General features: G+C 48.0%; 2 protein-coding genes across 4 annotated transcripts in view; one reads left to right on the top strand and one right to left on the bottom strand.

Moving 5' to 3' along the window:
* The window catches only part of AP5M1 (adaptor related protein complex 5 subunit mu 1), a 117,387-nt gene that overhangs the window by 4,993 nt on the left and 93,746 nt on the right, over positions 1–18,648 (bottom strand). The gene's annotated exons all lie outside the window — the stretch shown is intronic.
* CCDC198 (coiled-coil domain containing 198) lies at positions 6,452–18,453 on the top strand. 2 transcript variants are annotated; one of them, XM_071745246.1, is made up of 6 exons: positions 6,452–6,803; positions 9,865–9,941; positions 15,309–15,395; positions 16,138–16,236; positions 16,670–16,835; positions 18,004–18,453. In XM_071745246.1, the coding sequence occupies exons 1-6, from the start codon at positions 6,587–6,589 to the stop codon at positions 18,246–18,248; spliced, it is 891 nt and encodes a 296-aa protein (XP_071601347.1). In that variant the 5' UTR covers positions 6,452–6,586; the 3' UTR covers positions 18,249–18,453. The 2 variants fall into 2 exon arrangements, with proteins under 2 accessions (XP_071601347.1, XP_071601348.1); XM_071745247.1 differs by lacking the exon at positions 9,865–9,941.

Below are 18,648 nucleotides of genomic sequence, written 5' to 3'. Positions count from 1 at the left end.
TTGAAGCATGAGTCTTCCTGAACCAGTGGGTTTAAAATAATGGATCAAATCTCCTTTTCTTGACAAAATTAGGGCCGTTCTCACGGGTACAAATCCTAGATGTTTCCAGCTAAATCTCAAAATTGAACATGTCATAGCTCACCTTCAAAATAAAGCAACCTCTTGATGAGGCTGTGGGTCCAGAAGGCCATTTCAAACCTCTCCCAGCATTTTTCAGCTTTCATTTCTGAAGGAAGCCAGGGTTCACCTTGATGTTAGGAATTAAGATGGGAAGAAATATTCTGTGGTGTGCAAAACATTAATTTTTTTCTGAAGTGACACTGTTTTATACATAATGAAGGCTTCTGGCCATGCTGCAGTGCTGTTAGGCCAGAGACAGGAGACTCCAAGCTTCTCTCCTCTCCCTTCCACATCCTGCCTCCAGCTGGTGGAAATCCTTGGCTCAGTGCTGATGTCCTAATCCATAAAATTCCCAGCTCATCACCAGGGTAAGGCTCCCATTCCAGCTGGGAGAGAGAGAGAGATCCACTCCCAAACATCATGTTTACAAGAGCTGTTGCCAATTAAGAGTTGAAAAGATGATGGTGATACCTTCAACTCCAGGGCTGCTGAACCCTTGGTTGGCTTCAAACCTTGTCCCAGACTTTGCAGAAGAACCAAATCCACTCAGGACACCCATGGTCTGCTACAGCCTTTGGTCATGGAGCTCCAAACACCCCATAAATCTGAAACCAGCTGTAGCTTCCCTCTCCTGAAAGGCTCCAGGCTCCAGCACTGGTCCCAGAGTGCCCCTTCCCAACTTCCCATCTCTGGTGCTGGATTTTGGGTGCCTTTGGTAAAGAAAAAAATAGCTTTATTTAGCTCTTCTTCTCCCAGAAAAGCTGCTCTCCCAACTGAACACCAAGCTTCTCATGAGAGGTGGAACATCCTGGGTCACCAGCATCCCTGGGGAATGTCCATTCCTATTTGCTAAGGCTTTGGGCCAAACATTTTTTTTCTTAACCTCCACTATGGAAAAGCCTTTCAAAAGCCCAAACAAACCAGCCAACCTCCCCAGTTCTTTGCCTTGGCCTGTCCCTGGATAATCTAAGCTGGCTGCTTTCTTACAGAATTCCTAGAATCCAAAATTACCTTTATTTGAGAGCACTTGATATCAAGACAAGCATTTTTTTTCCTTTTTTTTTTTTTTTTTTTTTTAATTAAATCCTTTTTTTATTCTTATTTTCCCTTAAGGAAATATAGAAGAAACTAGAAAGTACCAGACATTTCTGAGCTCCACTGGCCTGCTCAGTGTTTGTGAGTTTAATTAGTAGCTAGTGAGGGATTTTTTTGATGGTGTTTCTGCCAGGAAAAAAAAAAAGTATTACAAAAAGGAAGCACTTGTTATCTTTAAACATTGATGTCTAAAGTGGCCCTTGCAGCCAGCAGAGCTAACAAAATACTTGTCTATATTAAAAAAAACCAAAAAGCAAACAAGGCTACAGAAAACAACCCAAAGAGCCCTTTGCACTGAACCAGAGGTGTGACATTTGGGAAAACACACCTCTGGTTTTTTAAAAAAATCTCTTCTAGCATTTGAGAAGATGGAGTCAGCTTCTTGTCTGCTTTCAAAAGGAGCTAGACAGTAAAAATATATATTTTTTTTTTTTCTTTTAAAGTGAATTCTATTGAACAGGAGGTACTGACAGGACAATTCAGCTGAGAGCAAACAGCACATGGCAGCCTGGGCACCACCCCAAGTCAATTTGGGAGCTGGGCTGTTCATTTACTTTACTAGATAGTTTTAGAATTACATTCCACTGAAATTTTAGTTCATGCCAAACTTAACACATGGGAAAAACAAACACTTTCTTTTCGTATGCATTGATGGGGAGATTTTGGCAAGCAGCCTTGTGGCAGCATCTGCAGGCCCAAGACTCAGTCCTGAAAGAAACTTCACTGAGCATTCAGCATGGGAAATGGAGGGAAATCACAGAATTGTAGGGTTGGAAGGGACCTCTGGAGATCATCCAGTCCCAACCCCCCTGCCAGGGCAGGTTGACCTAAAGCAAGTTGCACAGGATGTCACCCAGGTGGGTTTTGAAGTCTCCAGAGGTGGAGACTCCATCACCTCCCTGGCACCCTGTTCTAATGCTGTTACCCTTGGAGTAAAGAAGTTTTTCCTGATGTTTTGGTTGAGCTTCCTCTGTTCCAGTTTGTCCCCATTGCCCCTTGTCCTCTCACTGGACACCACTGGGAAGAGTCTGGCCCCATCCTCCTGACACCCACCCTTGAGATATTTGTAAGCATTGATGAAATCCCCCCCCTCAGCCTTCTCCAGGCTGAACTGACCCAGTTCCCAAAACCTTGAAATCCCCACATTTGAGTCAGTTTTCCCCTGGGTGAGATGTCCCACAGCCAGGGGCACAGCCTGTCACTCCCTACAAGCAGCATGGGCTGTCCCCAGGGCCCAGCCATCCCTCTGGTGTTTCTACAGGGTGGCTCTAGAGCCCAGCAGCCACCTTCCCCCTCACATCAGGCTTGACAGACATCATCCAACCCAAGCCAAGTGCTTTCCAAGGGTTCTCATCCTGCTCAGCAGCTCCTTAAAGCTCCTTTGCTCAGCCCCCTGCCCAACCTGCCCTTTATCTCCCCGGCGAAGCAAGGAGAGGACTTGGTGTTCCCTAGAGCACAGCTCAGCCTTTCAGCCAGCCAAAACCCATTAAACCCAAGAAACCAGACCACCCCAAAGCAGGCTGTTTTCCACCACTGCCTTGATGATCCATCAGAGGAATGCAAAACCAGTAATGACACCAGTCAGGCAACCCATCAGCTGGGCTTCCATCTGCCACTCCGGGTGTCTCTGCTGAGCCTTTCTCCCATCTCCAGCAACACAAGGGTTTCATTTCAGCTGCACCATCTCCTTCTGCACCCCAAGGAAAAAGCCACTTTTGATCCAGGATCTGTGTTAGCAGATTCTCCAGGGCCTGGCTCTCTGGGAGGAAAAGAAAACGTGCTGGGAATAACTCACCCTGAGCATCACCACCACCTCCAGCATCGCCTCTCCGGAGGGCTGGGGGATCAGGAGCCTGGACAAGGTTATCTCAGCACCTCTGATATCCTCACCCGTGGCTGGGAGAAGATGAACATCCCCTGTTAATGCAAGTGGCAGGCAGCAGAGGGGGAAGCAGTTTTCCAGGTCTGGGATAATGGGATCCATTAGTCACACTGCTCTGGAGCTCAGCCAGTCAAACGGTGCTGGATTATTTTACTCTTTGCTGCTCTGTGCTGCAAGCATAATAAATGACAGCAAGCCTATTCACATTGTTATGGTTTCTTCTGCTTTACTCACTGGAGATCTGCATCAAGTCCAGGCATTACTTTTGAAAAAAAAAAAAAAAAAATTAAAAAAAAAAAAAAAAATCAGTGCTGCCCACTTCCCATCTCCTCCTGTACCCATGATTATTGCAATTAAAAACCTGTTTTTAAGACATTTTAAGGCAGAGGCAATCCACTGTTGCAGCTGGATGTTAGACCAGTGCCAAATCCTCCCCTTAGTTCACTTTGGTCCATGTGTAGGGAAGTAACAAACTCTGCTACTCCATAGGAAAATGCCCTTCCCCAAGCCATGACTCCATCCTACCCTGGAGCTTTTCCTGGTCCCTTCCTTAAAACAAGGGCTCCAGAGCATGTAGGGGTCAATGATTTCATTTAGACTACCATATATTTGCTGGAAAATCCAATTCTGGTAAGATCAGTGTGACCTGGGAGCTCCAGTTGAATTTGGTGGAGGATTTCAGGCAATAAATGAGATTGGAGAAAGGAATAAAGAGATTTTAACTCTCCTGGGAGGCACCACGTGCTGTCCCTAACAGCAATGGATGGGACCAAGGCTCCTTCCAGCCCCATTTTTCTCCAGCACAGTATTTAGGAGTCAAACTCAACTTTAAACACAGATAAAATACCTTAAATACACTCACTCTTGAGCTAAGCAGGTTGAAATGATACCAATAACCATGATCTCCAGCTCTGCACATGCACAGCTCCAAAACTAACACTGAGCCCTCCTTGCTTTACAAAGTAAAGGCATGCAAAGGTCAAAGTACACAGGTGCAGAGTTGTTTTAGGGATATTCTGAGAGATTTCAGTCCTTACCTGATGCTGGCTGCCAGTCTTGCAGCCTTGGGCATCTGTAGCAGAGCTGGAGCCCAGCAGGGGAGGTGGGAACTGGTACTCATGGACCAGCCAGGAGGATACTGCATCACCTTTGGATGCAAAGAAGAGCATCTTTTCACCCAGAAATAAAGTGCTTGGAGCAGTTTCAACTTCAGAATCACAGCACTGTCCTGGCCAGAAAAGTTCTTTAAGATCACCATGTCCAAGTGTCAACATCTTGTCCCCTCTCCCCTCCTCAATAATTTAAAATTTGTATTTTTTATCTAGACTTATATATATCTAACCATGTCCTGAAGTGCCTCATGTACACAGCTTTTAGATACCTCCAGGGATGCTGACTCCCCCACCCCCATGGGCATCCCATTCCAGAGCCTGACTGCTCTCTCAGTAAAGAAATTCTTAATTCTTCCTCATATCCAGTCTAAATCTCCCCTGCTGCCACTTCAGGCCATTTCCTCTCATCCTATTATTATTTACTTGAGAGGTCAACAACCTCTTTTAGGGCAGCTCCCTGCAACCTCCTTTCAGGGAGTTATAAAAGCAAGAAGCTCTCCTCTCAGCCTCCTCTATTCCAAGCTAAACATTCCCAATTCCCTCATCCTCTCCTTATAGGAATTGTTCTCCAGACCCTTCCCCAGCTTGTTTGCCCTTCTCTGAACTTGCTCCAGCACCTTCTTGTAGTGAAGGGCCCAGAACTGAACACAGGACTCAAGGTGCAGCCTCACCAGTGCCAAGTCCAGGGCCACCATCACTTCCCCCCTGCTGGCCACACTATTCCTGACACAAGCCAGGATGCTGCTGACTCCTTGGCCACCTTCCCCAAATCACCACAGAATTAGCCTTGGTACCATCCTGCACAGCAGATCTGAAAAGCCATTATGGCTTGGAAAGAAACTGTGCCAAGAGTTGGGGTTTGGCAGCATGGGGACCTTGCAAAGACTTCAGGGCCACAGCATCCCACCCAGGGGAAACACCAAGATACAGCACCCCAGCTTTAACATTCACCTGGCTTTTCCACTGCTCCAACACAATCATTGTTGCATTTAATTCAGTTTTCCCAAGCTGCTTAACAGGAATGACCTGTTCTCAGCAGGAGAGGGGGAAGAGAAAAAAAATAAATGGAGGAAAAAAGGTATAAAGCATTGAGAAACTCAGGAAGGAAGCAGAGCTTTGGTTTTTTTAGGTTCATTTGAAAAGAAGAAAAAAAGAATCTGCTCCCTTGTGACTTGTTGTACAGCAAAGTCACGAGTGCTGTTGGCGCTTTGCAGCTGAAAGAATAAATAGGTTGGGTTGCTCCAGGGATGAATAATTTCTTCTAGGAGGCATTTTACATCTTGAAACCTCCCCATTTCCATCAAGGGGGAACAGATTTATTTGCCCATGGATCTACTGGCCGTGAGTGCTGGATGAGTGGCTCTTCCATGGCCCTCATTTCCCTGTGCTCCTCCCAGTCCTATTTTCCTAAAGGGAAGACCAAAAAGAAGCCCCAGTCACTATAGAGGATCACTCCAGGGATTCCCAGTGGGATATAAGCTGCTGATAAATGAATTCCAGCTCTTAGGCCATTAGGGGCTCTCCCTCAAACTTGATGGTTTTTGGTTTCCAGGTGGTGCTCAGTGGAGCCCCCAGATGCTCTGCCCTCCTCTTGCAACCCTATTCCTGCCAAAAAGCCCCCACCCTGTTATCCTGTTCCATCAAGAATCCTCCCTACAAAGTTTCCAACCACTCCACCTTGGAAATCAAGAATTGACACCCTACAGCTCTGAGGCAACCAGGCCCTCTGAACCCCCTCAGACACCTTGGGAATGGGAAGGAAGAAGCACATGGATATGTGTAGATCCTTCCTTCTCCACTGGATTTAGCCCAAATCCTGCAGAATGTGCTCTCCTTGGCTGCTGTTTTCAGGTGGCTTCGTGCTAAAGCTGCATTTCCCCCCCTCCCATCAGTGCCACCAACCAGCAGAACCAAGGGCAGAGGATGCTCTTGGCCAAACCCTGTCCCCAGGCTCCTTCTCCCATGCAGGCTGGGAGATGCTTTAACCCTTTGGGTGCTCTGGGGAATTGCCTTTCCTTCCAACAAGAGACAATTCAGCAAAAGATCTGCTTGCAGAATGACCTCCAGACCAACCAAAGGTGGTGCCCTTGGATTAAAACCATTTGGAGATAAAAACCAAAGCTTCCCCAGGGGTTGGTGCTGGCTCCTTCAGCAGGAGCAGCCACCTCCCATCCCTGCAGGGGAATGGCCAGGGCCAGGTCAATATTTAACTGAGCAGGGAAGGAGGTGTGGGCAGGTCAGTGGGAGCCAGCCCTGGCTTCAGGAACCAGCAAGAAGCTCCAGGGAAGTGTGGTTGTTTCCAAGGGTCCCTCCAAATGCAGGGAGGACCAAATGCAGGAGGGGTTTCCACCTCTTTTCCAAGCCACTGCTCTGCAAAATGGGCCTGAGCTCTTCCAAGGCACAGCCCAAGGTGACCAAGGTGGCCCCAGTGTGCCCCAGGGATGACCTGTCTGCTCTGGCAGTCCCACACCAAGTCCCTGGTGTGCCAGGACAGCCCAACCTGCACCCCCCAGCCTCAGAGGAATGGGGAAACCCCACTTTTCACCAGCAACTTCCACCTCTTCGGGAGACCTGGTATGGCAGAGCCTCTACAGGTAAGAGCATCACCAAAAAAAAAAAAAAAAAAAAAAAGCTCAGGGTGGAGGACCATGGGGCATCAGCTGGGCCTTTTTGCCATTTCCAGGACATTTTATCTTTGGGAAAACTTCTTTTTTTTTTCTTTACCCTCACTGCCTATTTTGCAAAGTCACCTTTTGCCTGTGCTGTGTCCCACGTTCCCAGCATCCTGAGCCCCCTCCTCACATTTTGATTCCCCCTTAGAAATTCCTTATGCCCCAATTTGTCCTGTAGGTTGAAAAGCAATAACTTAACAACCCCCAGCTTCTGGGCTTCTTCCTTCCACCAGTTTTCCCCTGGGAACATCCCCCAATATCACTCTGGCACAAAATGTCCCCATCTTGCACCCAAGTGACACCTCACACAGCATCCCTGTCACTCCCAGTTGTACTTCCCTTCTTCTCACCTGCCAGCACTGGGCATACTGATACCATTAGCTTAATTAAAATTAAACCCCAGATAGTGTTCTCAGCAGGTAAAATTCAGCATTAAAACAAACCATAGCCATTTATTTCATGGGACTTGTTTCATAGTAATTTTATAATTCATCATAATTCTATAATTCATAAATTTCATAATTCATAAACTGTCCTGCTCTGGCAGGAGGTTGGAATCAATGATTTGCAGAGGTCCCTTCCAACCCCTGACATTCTGGGAGAAGCCAAGGGGCAGGTAGAGCTCTGAGTGGTTTTCTCCAAGTGCTGCCTTTCCCACTGCCTTTCCCAGCAGGGCTTCAACTCCATCCATAGCCAAGGCCTCCCCAGAGGTGAGGAAGGAGGTTTGCACCCATCTGAAAGTAAATTCATAGCTGGGTGGTGATGAGCACCTTCCACCCCACACTGGGTGAACGTGGGGAGAACCCACGTGGGGTTGAAGGGAGGAGGATTTGCAGCCCAAGCACCTTCCTCTCCTCTTTTCCATTTCCAAAAATGAATTCCTGACACGTGCTGGGCAGTGTTAAGCACCACTGCTTCACCAGGGCTGGGTATTTCCTTTGGGATCATCCACCCAGAGGTGTGAGGAGGAGATGGGGAAAGCAAATCAACCTTTGGCATGACAGAAGTGATGGTCCCAGAGCCTGAGGGCCTGGGGTGAATACAGATCAGGTCTGGCTGGACAAGAGGGGATTTCAAGTACCTCGTGACAGCAAGAACAACCAAATACTTCTTTCTGGAGAATTATCATCACTGGGTATTTAGCAAGTGCTTGTAAAATGTATACTTTATAAAAAGCTTTAGAAACCAGTCAATAAATGTAATTTCCTATTTCAGAAAGAGGGAGAGTATGCTCAAGGGTACTTGAGCTGTGTATTAGCTTGAGCTGCTGTCTAACTAAGCAGAGAAGAGATTTTATTTGGTTTATGAGGGTTCATCTGGGGTTTGTGTGAAATCCCACTTCCTCTGACAGGGAGGACCTTCTGCTGCTGCTGAAGTGCAAGGTTAAAACCAAAAATCACATAAATTACTTCAGGTTGTCCCCCACTGGACACTTGTCCCTGCCTGTTAGCATCCTGTGGGTGTGACAGGAACAGTCCCTGCCCCAGGAATGAGCAGGTTTGGGGCCAATGAACACTTGGTCCCCACTGCTCTACCTGTAGAGGATAAGTGCAAAGCTCTTACAAGACACATGCATGGATAGGGTGAGAGGGAATAATTTAAATACTTATTTTTAAAGCAATCTCAATAGGAAGAAATGATTTCCCCAAAGACTTGCACCTTACCAGAACAAGCTCCTCCCCAACTTGTGCTAAGTCCCACATTCCCAGCACCATGAGCCACCTCCTTACATTTTCCTTCCCCCTTACAAATTCTTGTTAATGTTTCCTGCAGATTTAGAAGTGATAACTTAATCCCTTTTGCTGCTCTTTCAGTGTATGATCCCCAGCAGCTGAAGTTCCTCTTTGGAGGAGCTGCCCAAGCTGGAAATTTTTACTTCAGGCATCCATTCCTGCATTTGCCAAGCAGCCCCAGCTTGGCTGGGTGGTTAATCATTGCTGGTGCTCAGCAATCATTCACCCCATGGAGTCCCCATCTCCTCCCATGTCCCAGCACCCTCCCCTCCATCACCTTTTCTCTCTTCTCCCAGAGCCCTGCCTTGGCAAGCTTCCCAGAGGCTCATTAAAAGCCACACTGAAGTCCCCTGTAAGGGGCCCTACCATTTTTTTTTTTTTTTTTTTTTTAATGTAATGATTAAATTTGGCATCACTTATAATGAAATTCTTGCACTTTATCCCCAGCTGTCCTCTCCTGTAGCCACCTCGGGGCTCCCACCACACGGGAACCAGAGCTGCCGAGCAACACCTCGTTCAGCTCCAGCTACAAAATGGCACTTTTATAAATATTTAGAAGTACTTTTAGAAGTATTTATAAAATAAAATAATACTGCACATCCAAGTATTATGCATTTGTGAAAACCAAACAAGCAGACAACAAAAACCCAACAGAACAGCAGTGGTGTCCACCCGAGAGCACCAATGCAGAACAACCCAGATCCCAGCTCTCACATTCAGGCCCCAGTGAAAGCACAGCTTTAATAACTAAGGAGTGATTGCTCATGCATTACATGTTATTTTGGGCTGATTTCCAAAGGCAATGAAAGTCTGTGAGTGTACTGCTTGTCTGTCCATAACCCACTCCTTGTGAACTGCCTGGCTGTAGCCCAGCTCTGCTGCGGTCAAGTAAAAGCATCAGAGATGTTCCTTAGTTCCACAAAAAAATAACAGTCACAAATTCCCAGGGACTGAGCAGCAAGATCCAAACTACTGCCCCTTCCCTCTTGTAAAAGCTCAGGGTGTCCCCAGATGTGGAGGGTGGTTATTGTCACATGCAGGGAGGGAAATAAAAGAGGTCCATGGCAAAAAGTTGCTAGAAATCAGTGTCACATCCTCTCTTTGTTTCTGCAACTAATAGAGTAACTTAAACCACATGGTGTTACACCAAGAGAGACAGGCAGTAGTAGGACATGACAGCCAAATAACAAGGGCAGAAACCTTGCTTGATCACCCAAAATTAACTTCATTTTTTTCCTCTAATCTTTAAGGTCCCCTTTCTTTCAACCCCGTGCTGGAAAAGGGAGAAATCAGCATCATTAAACAGCACCCACCACGAAGACCTCAAGTAAGATGAGTTTGAAGAGCTCCCTTTGAGCTGCTCTGGTTGAGCTGCTGATGGGGGCTTTTTTGGGGACATGGGCACATGTCACAGCACCACAGTGGGGGAAACAAACATCCTACAGCAATGCCAGGAGGAGCTCCTGTCACCAGGTGATCATCCCTAGATGATCTTTATCACCAGGCCAAGCTTGATACCTGGAGCAGAGCAGGTATGGTAACCCCAGAGGAGTTATTTTTGGTTTCTAAAAAGCACAAGGGAGGAGTATTCACCTTCTGAGAACTGCCACAGACAGCCCAGTGCAGCAAAACCCTTTGCCCTCCTGCCTGACTCCATTGCTTGTGCCTCACTGGCCCAAAAAAGACACAAGTTCCAGGGCTAGTCTTGAGGCCAACCCTCTTGTCGTGTCCCACTTTCCTGTCTGGTGTCTGGATACCAATCTTAAGTGTTCCCATGGGGCTAATGAGGCCAAGATGTCCCAGATGAGTTGTGGCTGCCCCATCCCTGGCAGTGTCTCAGCCCAGGTTGGATGGGGCTTGGAGCAACCTGGGCTGGTGGGAGGTGTCCCTGCCCATGCAGGGGGTTGGAAATGGATGATCTTGAAGCTCCCTCCCAACCCAACCCACTCTGTAAAAAGATCCCTTTGCAGAAGGCATCCAACTGGCATAATGTGGGGCCAAATATCCCATCAAGGTCTGGTAGGCAGCTCAGGGACAGAGAACATACAGAACAATTATTTTAGGTTTCAGAGATTGCTCTGCATGCTGCCTACTTACATGAACCTTCATCCTCTGTCCTCACTAGCACTGACTAAGAAGTTCTTCAGTATGAGGGTGGGGAGACTCTGGAACAGATTGCCCAGAGAAGTTTTGGGTGCCTTCTCCCTGGAAGTGTTCGAGTCCAGGTTGGATGAGGCCTTGAGCAACTTTGTTTAGATGAGAAGCATCCCTGGCCATGGCAGGGAGGTTGGAGTGCCTGATCTCTAAGGTTCCTTCCATCCTAAGCCATTCTAGGATTCTATGACCAGACACGTGCACACATAGGTATATTTAAATATATAAAAACCTTTCTCCCCAAACCATAAAACAACCTTGTTTACTCCTACTCATAACCTTCCTTTCCCCTTCCTGCACTTCTCAGAGCTCTTTCCCTCCAGACCCTGAAACCCAGGACTCTTCCTGACCTCACAATCAGGTTTCTCCCCCACACAAGACTTATCACAGCATACCTAAATCTCTAAAAACCCACTTACATCCACATAATTTACTGCAAAGAAGGAAAGGAACCACCACCAGCATCCCATGCCACACAAGGATTAGAAGTCCTATTACAATTAAAAAAAAAAATTGACAAAAAGCCTTCTACCTACATTTACTCTGTTGCTATTTTTAAGCTCTGATGCTTTTACACAATGCAAACCTGGCTGGGGCTCAGGCCACCAGATGCTCACAGGGCTGAGCTGGAGCTGCATTGCTGGGGCTGTGCAAGCCTTGCCATAGCTCAGGTTATTTCAAACCCACCCCTGAAGCAGCTCACAGCTCCCTGAGCTCCACCTGCCCCATCACTGCTTCTCCACACCCTCCCAAACCAGCCAGCAATTGATTCCAATCTCCCAGCTCTTACCTGTTTGATATTTAAGCTGTTGGTGTTTGGCCAAGACAAGTTCTCCCTCCTTCCCTCCATGTCCACAGAGGGTCAGGGTGGGACCTTGGGGTGCCCCAGAGCTTCTATTCCCCCACTCTTCTCACATCTTTCTCCTTCAGAGCCTCAACCTGAAGTTTTCAGCTGCTTTTCTCATCTGCTGCCTGGCTCAGGTCTGGGGGCTCCAAGCCTGAGAGCAAACAGGGCTCAGAGGAATAAATCCAGGCAGGGAAAGAGGACAACTTGAGGAGATCTCTCCCCAAGCACGGGTGCAGCAGAACATCCAGCTCCCAGCTGCTGGAAATGCTCCCCCACCCCACCCAGTACTCTCCTTTAGGCAGGACTTGGAATTAGCAATTAAAAGCCAATGTTGCACCTGCTTTGAGGCCCTTCTCAGAGAGCCCAGCTGCATGGGGCACATCAGCAGCTTAAGGGGCTGAAGGGAGTCCTAAGGTGTTGGTGGCTGGGGACAAACTGAGGCTCTTGGATGTTTGACCCATGTAAGAGCTGAATTTGCCCCTAGGGTCTCTGTCCTTCTCTGTAGCAGTCCAATGGGTGCTGGGTTATCCCAGCATTGGGTGCAGCTTGGCCCAGGTCCCACAGATCAATCACCTTCCTTCCCAGCCAGCTGGGATGGGGTGATTTATGTATCTCTTGCAATTAAAATCCTTGGGTGAACATCTCACCTCCCTGTGCTGTTCTGAGATCCCCTGGAGAGCACTTCCTCTCTCCCAAAATCCAGTGAGGAACCCACTGTACCTGCTGTCCCACGATAGCAAACCTTGGCTCAAGCCTTCCTTGGTGTGATGAAGGTGTTGGTTAATATAATAAAATAACAAGAACAACAAGAACAACAACAATAATAATAATAATAATAATAATAACAATAATATAAAGAGCAGAGAAGCCACCAGACAGGATGAGTTGAAACCCAAGCTGCAGCTCTGGGCAAGATTGGTGGCTTCAGAGAGCCAAGTTGGCCACCAAGTCCCAAATAATGTGTCCCTGGATTTGGTAGGAGCTTGGGGCAGCAGCACCTGGAATGAGCCCAGCTTCTCCTGGTGAACTGCCCCATGGAATCTCAGCCTTGGTGTAAAAAAATCTCCTACCAGCATGTAATTTTTAATCCTTGATCTTATTTCCATGACGTCTCTGTTTCTGCATTATTTAAGCACTGATAGCACTCAGTGCAGGACAACACCACTTAATCCTACCCTGTCCTTCTGCCATCGCTGTCAGGGGATGTAAACAGCACCAGCAAAAGCCCTTTTCCCTACGGGGGTATTTCCAAACACAACTGAGCAGGATGATGTGACCTTCTCAAAGACTTTTAGATGGTTTTGGTCAGGGAGTGCTTCCAGAGAAAAATCCCAGGAGGTTAACAGAGGTGAAGGAAAAGAGTCGATTTTCCAGCCTGTGACTCAACTTGAGCTGAAATCCTGGAACTTGATTTCCCTGCCAGGTGAGGGGAATGAGCTGAGATTCTCTCTCCTCAGACACCCAGCACTTCGGAGGGATGGGCAGCCTGGGATGCAGTTTGTGGTGTCACATGCTGCCATCTAGTGCCATTTTTTAAAGCTTCGTACTCACTTTTGTGGGTTGTTTGTTTTCTTTTGTTTTTTTTTTAATGCTGGCACACTGGCATTCATGGCTTGATGAGGTGGGGATGTTTCCTTCACATGATGCCACCGAGATTTTTTCTCTTGTGTTGCTGAACTGATTTGCAGGATGCTTCAAAATGACAGCTCAGGCTTGGGCAGCAGTTCAGTGCAGACAGACAGAGCCCATGTCACCTCTTACACTCACAGAAGTAAAGAATCATGTAGGTTGGAAAAGAGCTTTAAGTCCACCACTAACCCATGTCCTTTTATAATCACAGAATCACAGAACTGGCTGGGTTGAAAGGGACCTCAGAGCTCATCAAGTCCAACCCTTGATCCACTCCCACTGCAGTTCCCAGCCCATGGCACTGAGTGCCACATCCAGGCTCTTTTGAAAGATCTCCAGGGATGGAGAATCCACCCCTTCCCTGGGCAGCCCATTCCAATGGCTGAGCACCCTCTCCAGAAAGAAATTCTTTCTAATGTCCAACCTAAACCTCCCCTGGCACAACTTGAGACCTCTTGTGCCCTCTTGTCTTGCTGAGAGCTGCCTGGGAAAAGAGCCCAACCCCCCCCTGGCTCCAACCTCCTTTCAGGGAGTTGGAGAGAGTGATGAGGTCTCCCCTGAGCCTCCTCTTCTCCAGCCTCAACACCCCCAGCTCCCTCAGCCCTTCCTCACAGGACTTGTGCTGGATCCCTTCCCAGCCTCCTTGCTCTTCTCTGGACCTGCTCCAGCACCTCAATCTCCTTCCTGAGCTGAGGGGCCCAGAACTGGACACAGGACTCAAGCTGTGGCCTCCCCAGGGCTGAGCACAGGGGCAGAATCCCTTCCCTGGACCTGCTGGCCACGCTGTTCCTGAGCCAGCCCAGGATGCCATTGGCCTTCTTGGCCACCTGGGCACACTGCTGGCTCATGTTCAGCTTCCTGGCAATCCAGACTCCCAGGTCCCTCTCTGTCTGGCTGCTCTCAGCAACTCTGTGCCCATCCTGGAGCTCCCCATGGGGTTGTTGTGGCCAAAGTGCAGGACCCGGCACCTGGCCTTGCACCACTTCTGCACGGTGTTGAAATCTCTTGAGGGATGGGGACTCCACCACTGCCTGGGTCAGGGCCTGACAACCTCTTTAGGTTTTTTACCTAATATCCAATCTAAACCTTCCCTGCTGCAACTTGAAGACATTTCTTCCTGTCCTATTGCTTGTTGCTTGGGAGAAGAGACCCAATACCCCCTGGATCCAACCTCCTCTCGGGCGCAGGAAGCTGGCTCTCCCCTCAGCCTCTTTTTCTCCAGGTTAAATATTCCCAGTTCCCTCGGCAGCTCCTCATCAGACTCATCCTCCAGACCCTTCACCAGCTTTGTTGTCTTTCTGTGAACAACTTCTTCCCTTTTTCTTCCCCTTAGAGGACACTCTGGTTCATATTCAAGAGGCTAATGATGTCCCACCTAAATCATGAATCAGATCTCACTGATGAAGTCCTCAAGGATGTTCTCCTTCATTTTAATGGATGCTGGAGTGAACTTCCATCCTAGAAGGGGACACAGGCCATGAAATGACCCAGTATCTTCTTGTAGCTTGGCACAGTTTAGGAGACAACTTAGGTTTATAAGATAAAAATCCATGCTCAGAGCAGCCTGTAGAGCAAGCCCCTTCCCTCTTCCATCAGCCAGCAGGGAATACATTTTGTACCATAAGTGAGGCAAACATAAACCAGGTTGGTTGGACAGAAGGAATGGTGCTCTGGGTCTCAGGTATCTGGGATCTGCCCTTGCAGATGACTTGCTAGGAGGGAGACTTTATATTAAATGATGATACAACACCATGCTGCAGCTTTAACATGAAGCAATTTGGGCTGGGTTTTGTCTTCACTCTGGTCTTGCCTGGAGCCTTTGGGTTCAGAAAACCTTGCAGAGGTGAAACTAAGGTCAAACTGGGGCTTTTCTGCTTTGACTCCAATGCAGGAGATTCCCCCAGTTTCATCCACTCCTGGAGCAGGTTAGGAGATGTTCACCTCCCTCTATCCCAAGCAGTCAGGCCAGAACTGGAGCTGGAAAAATGTCAGGGTCGTTGCATATCAGGTTTTATGGTTGTGTGGAACAAGCAGTGCTTAATATTATAAATGTTGGACTTGCAGAGGCTTGAACCTGCTGGCCCTCCACAAGCAATCACTCCTGCAAAGCTCTGGAATCACCAAGCAGGGGCTGCAAGCCCAAAGATGAAGGTAAGACCACGGGGCAAGTCCTGTGCATGGGTCACTGCTGGCTGCAGGCTCCTTTCCATCCTGGTTCAGGCACCTGGAAGAAGTTGGTGTTCTACACCAGCTGCCCTCCCATCCCTGCCTAAGCCCAGAAATGAGCTGAAAGGCTGCTGTGTGGGTGAAAGGATATGAAGTAAGAGGGAAATTTCTGGCTTTCCAGCATGCCACTTCTCTGGATGAGGCAGTCCCACTGCTCCAGGACCTTCAATATTTGTGAATTATAGGATTCTATGATTCTATGAAGCTAGAGGTCTGAGGACCACTTCTTTTAATGGCTGAGCAGCCACCCCATCACTCACAACTAACAGGGAGAAGGCTGCAGGTGCCATGTGCTGTCAGCATCCCCTGCAGCCCCAAACATGCAGAAGTGGTTCCTCCCTTCACATCATGAGATTACTTCATGACACCGCTGACTCAAAGCCTTAACACCTCAGGGTGTGTGTGTGGGGGGGGAAGCAGAAGCATGTATATATTGTTTTAATGAAGATAATTATTTTTCTTTTCCCACTCTTGGCCCAGAGCAGTGAGATAAACTGCAAACGTGGTGGAAATCTGTGATTAATTGCTGCAAGTTGGCTACACGGGGAGATGCTCCTGATCCAGGGAGCGCCCGAGGAGCCGGGTGTGGTGTTGGGAGCTGGTGGCTCTTCCTTTCTCTTTCAGAAAATGCAGGTGTAATTATTTATGTTTTTAAAACACCTTGTAGGCTGGGGAGATGAGGGGGCAAAGCCTGAGACACCTTCCTGGCAGGAGGCAGCACTTGCACAAGCTGCAGATGCTGGACTTGACCCGCAGGCGCCGGGAGGTAATGCTGTGCTGGATTTGGGGAGAGGATGGGGCTTCTCTTCTTCTCTGCCCATTCCTGATGGGAATTCTCTCCCACGGACCAGGAAGCTTAAAGTCTGTTGGTGGGAAGAGCAAAGGAAGCTTTGCTGGCTGTTGAGGCAGAGGAGAGGTGGGGAACATCCCCAGGTTCCCCATGATCACTATTTACTTCTGATTTTTGCAATTCTTTGCCCTCCTTTGGCTTTGGCCCACAGAAAAAAAAAAAAAAAGAAATAAAAAATCTTTGTCCAGGTCATGTTCTATCACATACCCAGATTGGCAGGTACCATTTGCCCTGGTACTAGACTGCATCATTATGTTCAGTGCCAACCCCCTAATGATTTGTCCTGCAGAGCTGTTAGAAGGTGTTTGCTCCTCTGCTGCTTTTGTTGACGACTCGTTTGCAAACCCAGGCAGAGCTGAAGAGAAATCTCCATAGGGAGGCAAAAATCAATATAGAAAAAATCAAGGAATTCAGCCCAAAGAACGTCCTTGACACTCTCCAGAAAGGCAACAGCCCTGAAAGCCAAGACCTCGTCCCTGCTGAGCACAATCAGAGTTTTCATGGAGACAACCAGGGTAAGGAGAATAATTTTCTGAGGAGATGTGAAACTTGCCAGCCTCTTAAATGTCATTGGAGAAGTTTCCCCATGGAAGCTGCTTCCACTGCTCCATGTCCTGCTGTGACACAGGGCAAGTTGAAGGACTGAGGGGGGAAAGCAGTGGGATGGGGTCATACTGGAAGGCACTGGGATACCTCAGAGCAGGCACACAGAGCTGGGGAGGGACTTTTAACAAGGATGTGGAGTGGTGAGACAGGGGGGAATAGCTTTAAACTGGGAGAGGAGGGGAGATTTAGGATGGACATTAGGAAGGAATTATTTCCTGTGAGGGTGGTGAGACACTGGCCCAGGTTTCCCAGAGAAGCTGTGGCTGCCCCATCCCTGGAAGTGTTGGGGTCCAGGTTGGATGGGGCTTGGAGCATCCTGGGCTGGTGGGAGATGTCCCTGCCCATGTCCAGTGACCAGTGAGCAGGGACTCTTCCTTTTGAAAGCCATGGAGATGTGGAGCTTAGGGATATGGTTTACTGGTGGACTTGGCAATCTTAGGTTTATAGTTGTACTCAATGTCCTTAAGTTCTTCTCCAGCCTAAATGATTCCATGAATCCATGATTCTCCTGCACTCCCCGAGGACAGGAGAGCAGCAGAGATGGATGCAGCGTAAATATGAAGGGCTTTGGATTTGGCTGTGACTCTGATCTAAGCTTTGGAGAAGCTTGGGGGAGAAGCTGGGAGGTTTGGAGGTGCCAGGGCACACAAGGCAACCTCACTGTGCCCAGTGGATCTCAGCCACCACTTGGTACTGACACCCCCAAAAAAGCCCAGTTCTGCTCTGTTTGTCACTGTGTACAACTTGGAAACACATCACCAGGGGTAGAAATGCTTAAATCAGTGAAAAACTTGTCTGCCAGTGAACTTTCACCAGGTTGCTCCTATTCCCTCGTGTTTCTTCACCACAGCTCTCTTCTGCTTAGGGTTAAAGCCACACTGGTTCTTTCCAAGCTGTAGAATTTCACACAGTCCTGAATATCTTACATTTGACCCTGCCCAGCCTGGTCTGATCTTACAGAGACCTCCCAGGATCTTCTTTACATGTCCCCAGCTGCCCATAGCCATTCCCAGCTATGCAGCTCTGCAAAATGATGACTATTTTTTTTTTTTTTTTTAAATTATTTCTCTCCCCAAGGAAACCTGAGGGTTGGAGGACTCTCCAGGCACCACGATGGGGCTGAACTCTCTCCAGGCAGGAGCAGCAAGGTTGATCTGTGGTTCTTCAGGGAGCCAAGGACAAGGGATTTGTTCTGGGACACCTCCAGCACAGACTCTGAGGAGTGGGAAAGGGAGAAGAAGATTTATCACAAACATCCACTTGTGAGGACCAAGACAGAGAGAGTTTCTCTCTTCAATGACTTCTTGGATAGGGATTTTTAGTGGCCTGGCTTGGGGACATGCTGGAAAAAATTAACCCCAGCTCTGGGGGAGCTTTAACCCCTCCCTGGATGGATGGACCCAAGGGTGGTGACGTGATGTGGGCAGTAAGTGGCACTTCTGGGAGTTGGGACCAGTGGAAAGGAAAGCTGGAAATGGGGTAGTCACTGATATGGAGTGAATAGTGTCTGGGTTATGTGGCTAATTTTTTCCTTCATACTTCCTGCTTATTTCCCTGGGTTGCTTTCCACTTGGTGTTTCTAAAATACACCCAAGGGAAAAATATCTTCCAATCCTTGTTGTCACAGGACAGAAGTAACAAATACAATTATCATCACAGCAACTTTCATTTCCTTCTGCTGGAAATCTTATCCTTTTTTTTTTTTCTTTTTTTTTTTTTCAA

This window comes from Heliangelus exortis, chromosome 5 (assembly GCF_036169615.1).
Source record: "Heliangelus exortis chromosome 5, bHelExo1.hap1, whole genome shotgun sequence".
In the NCBI taxonomy this organism is placed as follows: Eukaryota; Metazoa; Chordata; class Aves; order Apodiformes; family Trochilidae; genus Heliangelus; species Heliangelus exortis.
The sequence above is the reverse complement of the archived record's forward strand: the minus strand, read 5'-3'. Positions and strand labels throughout refer to the sequence as shown.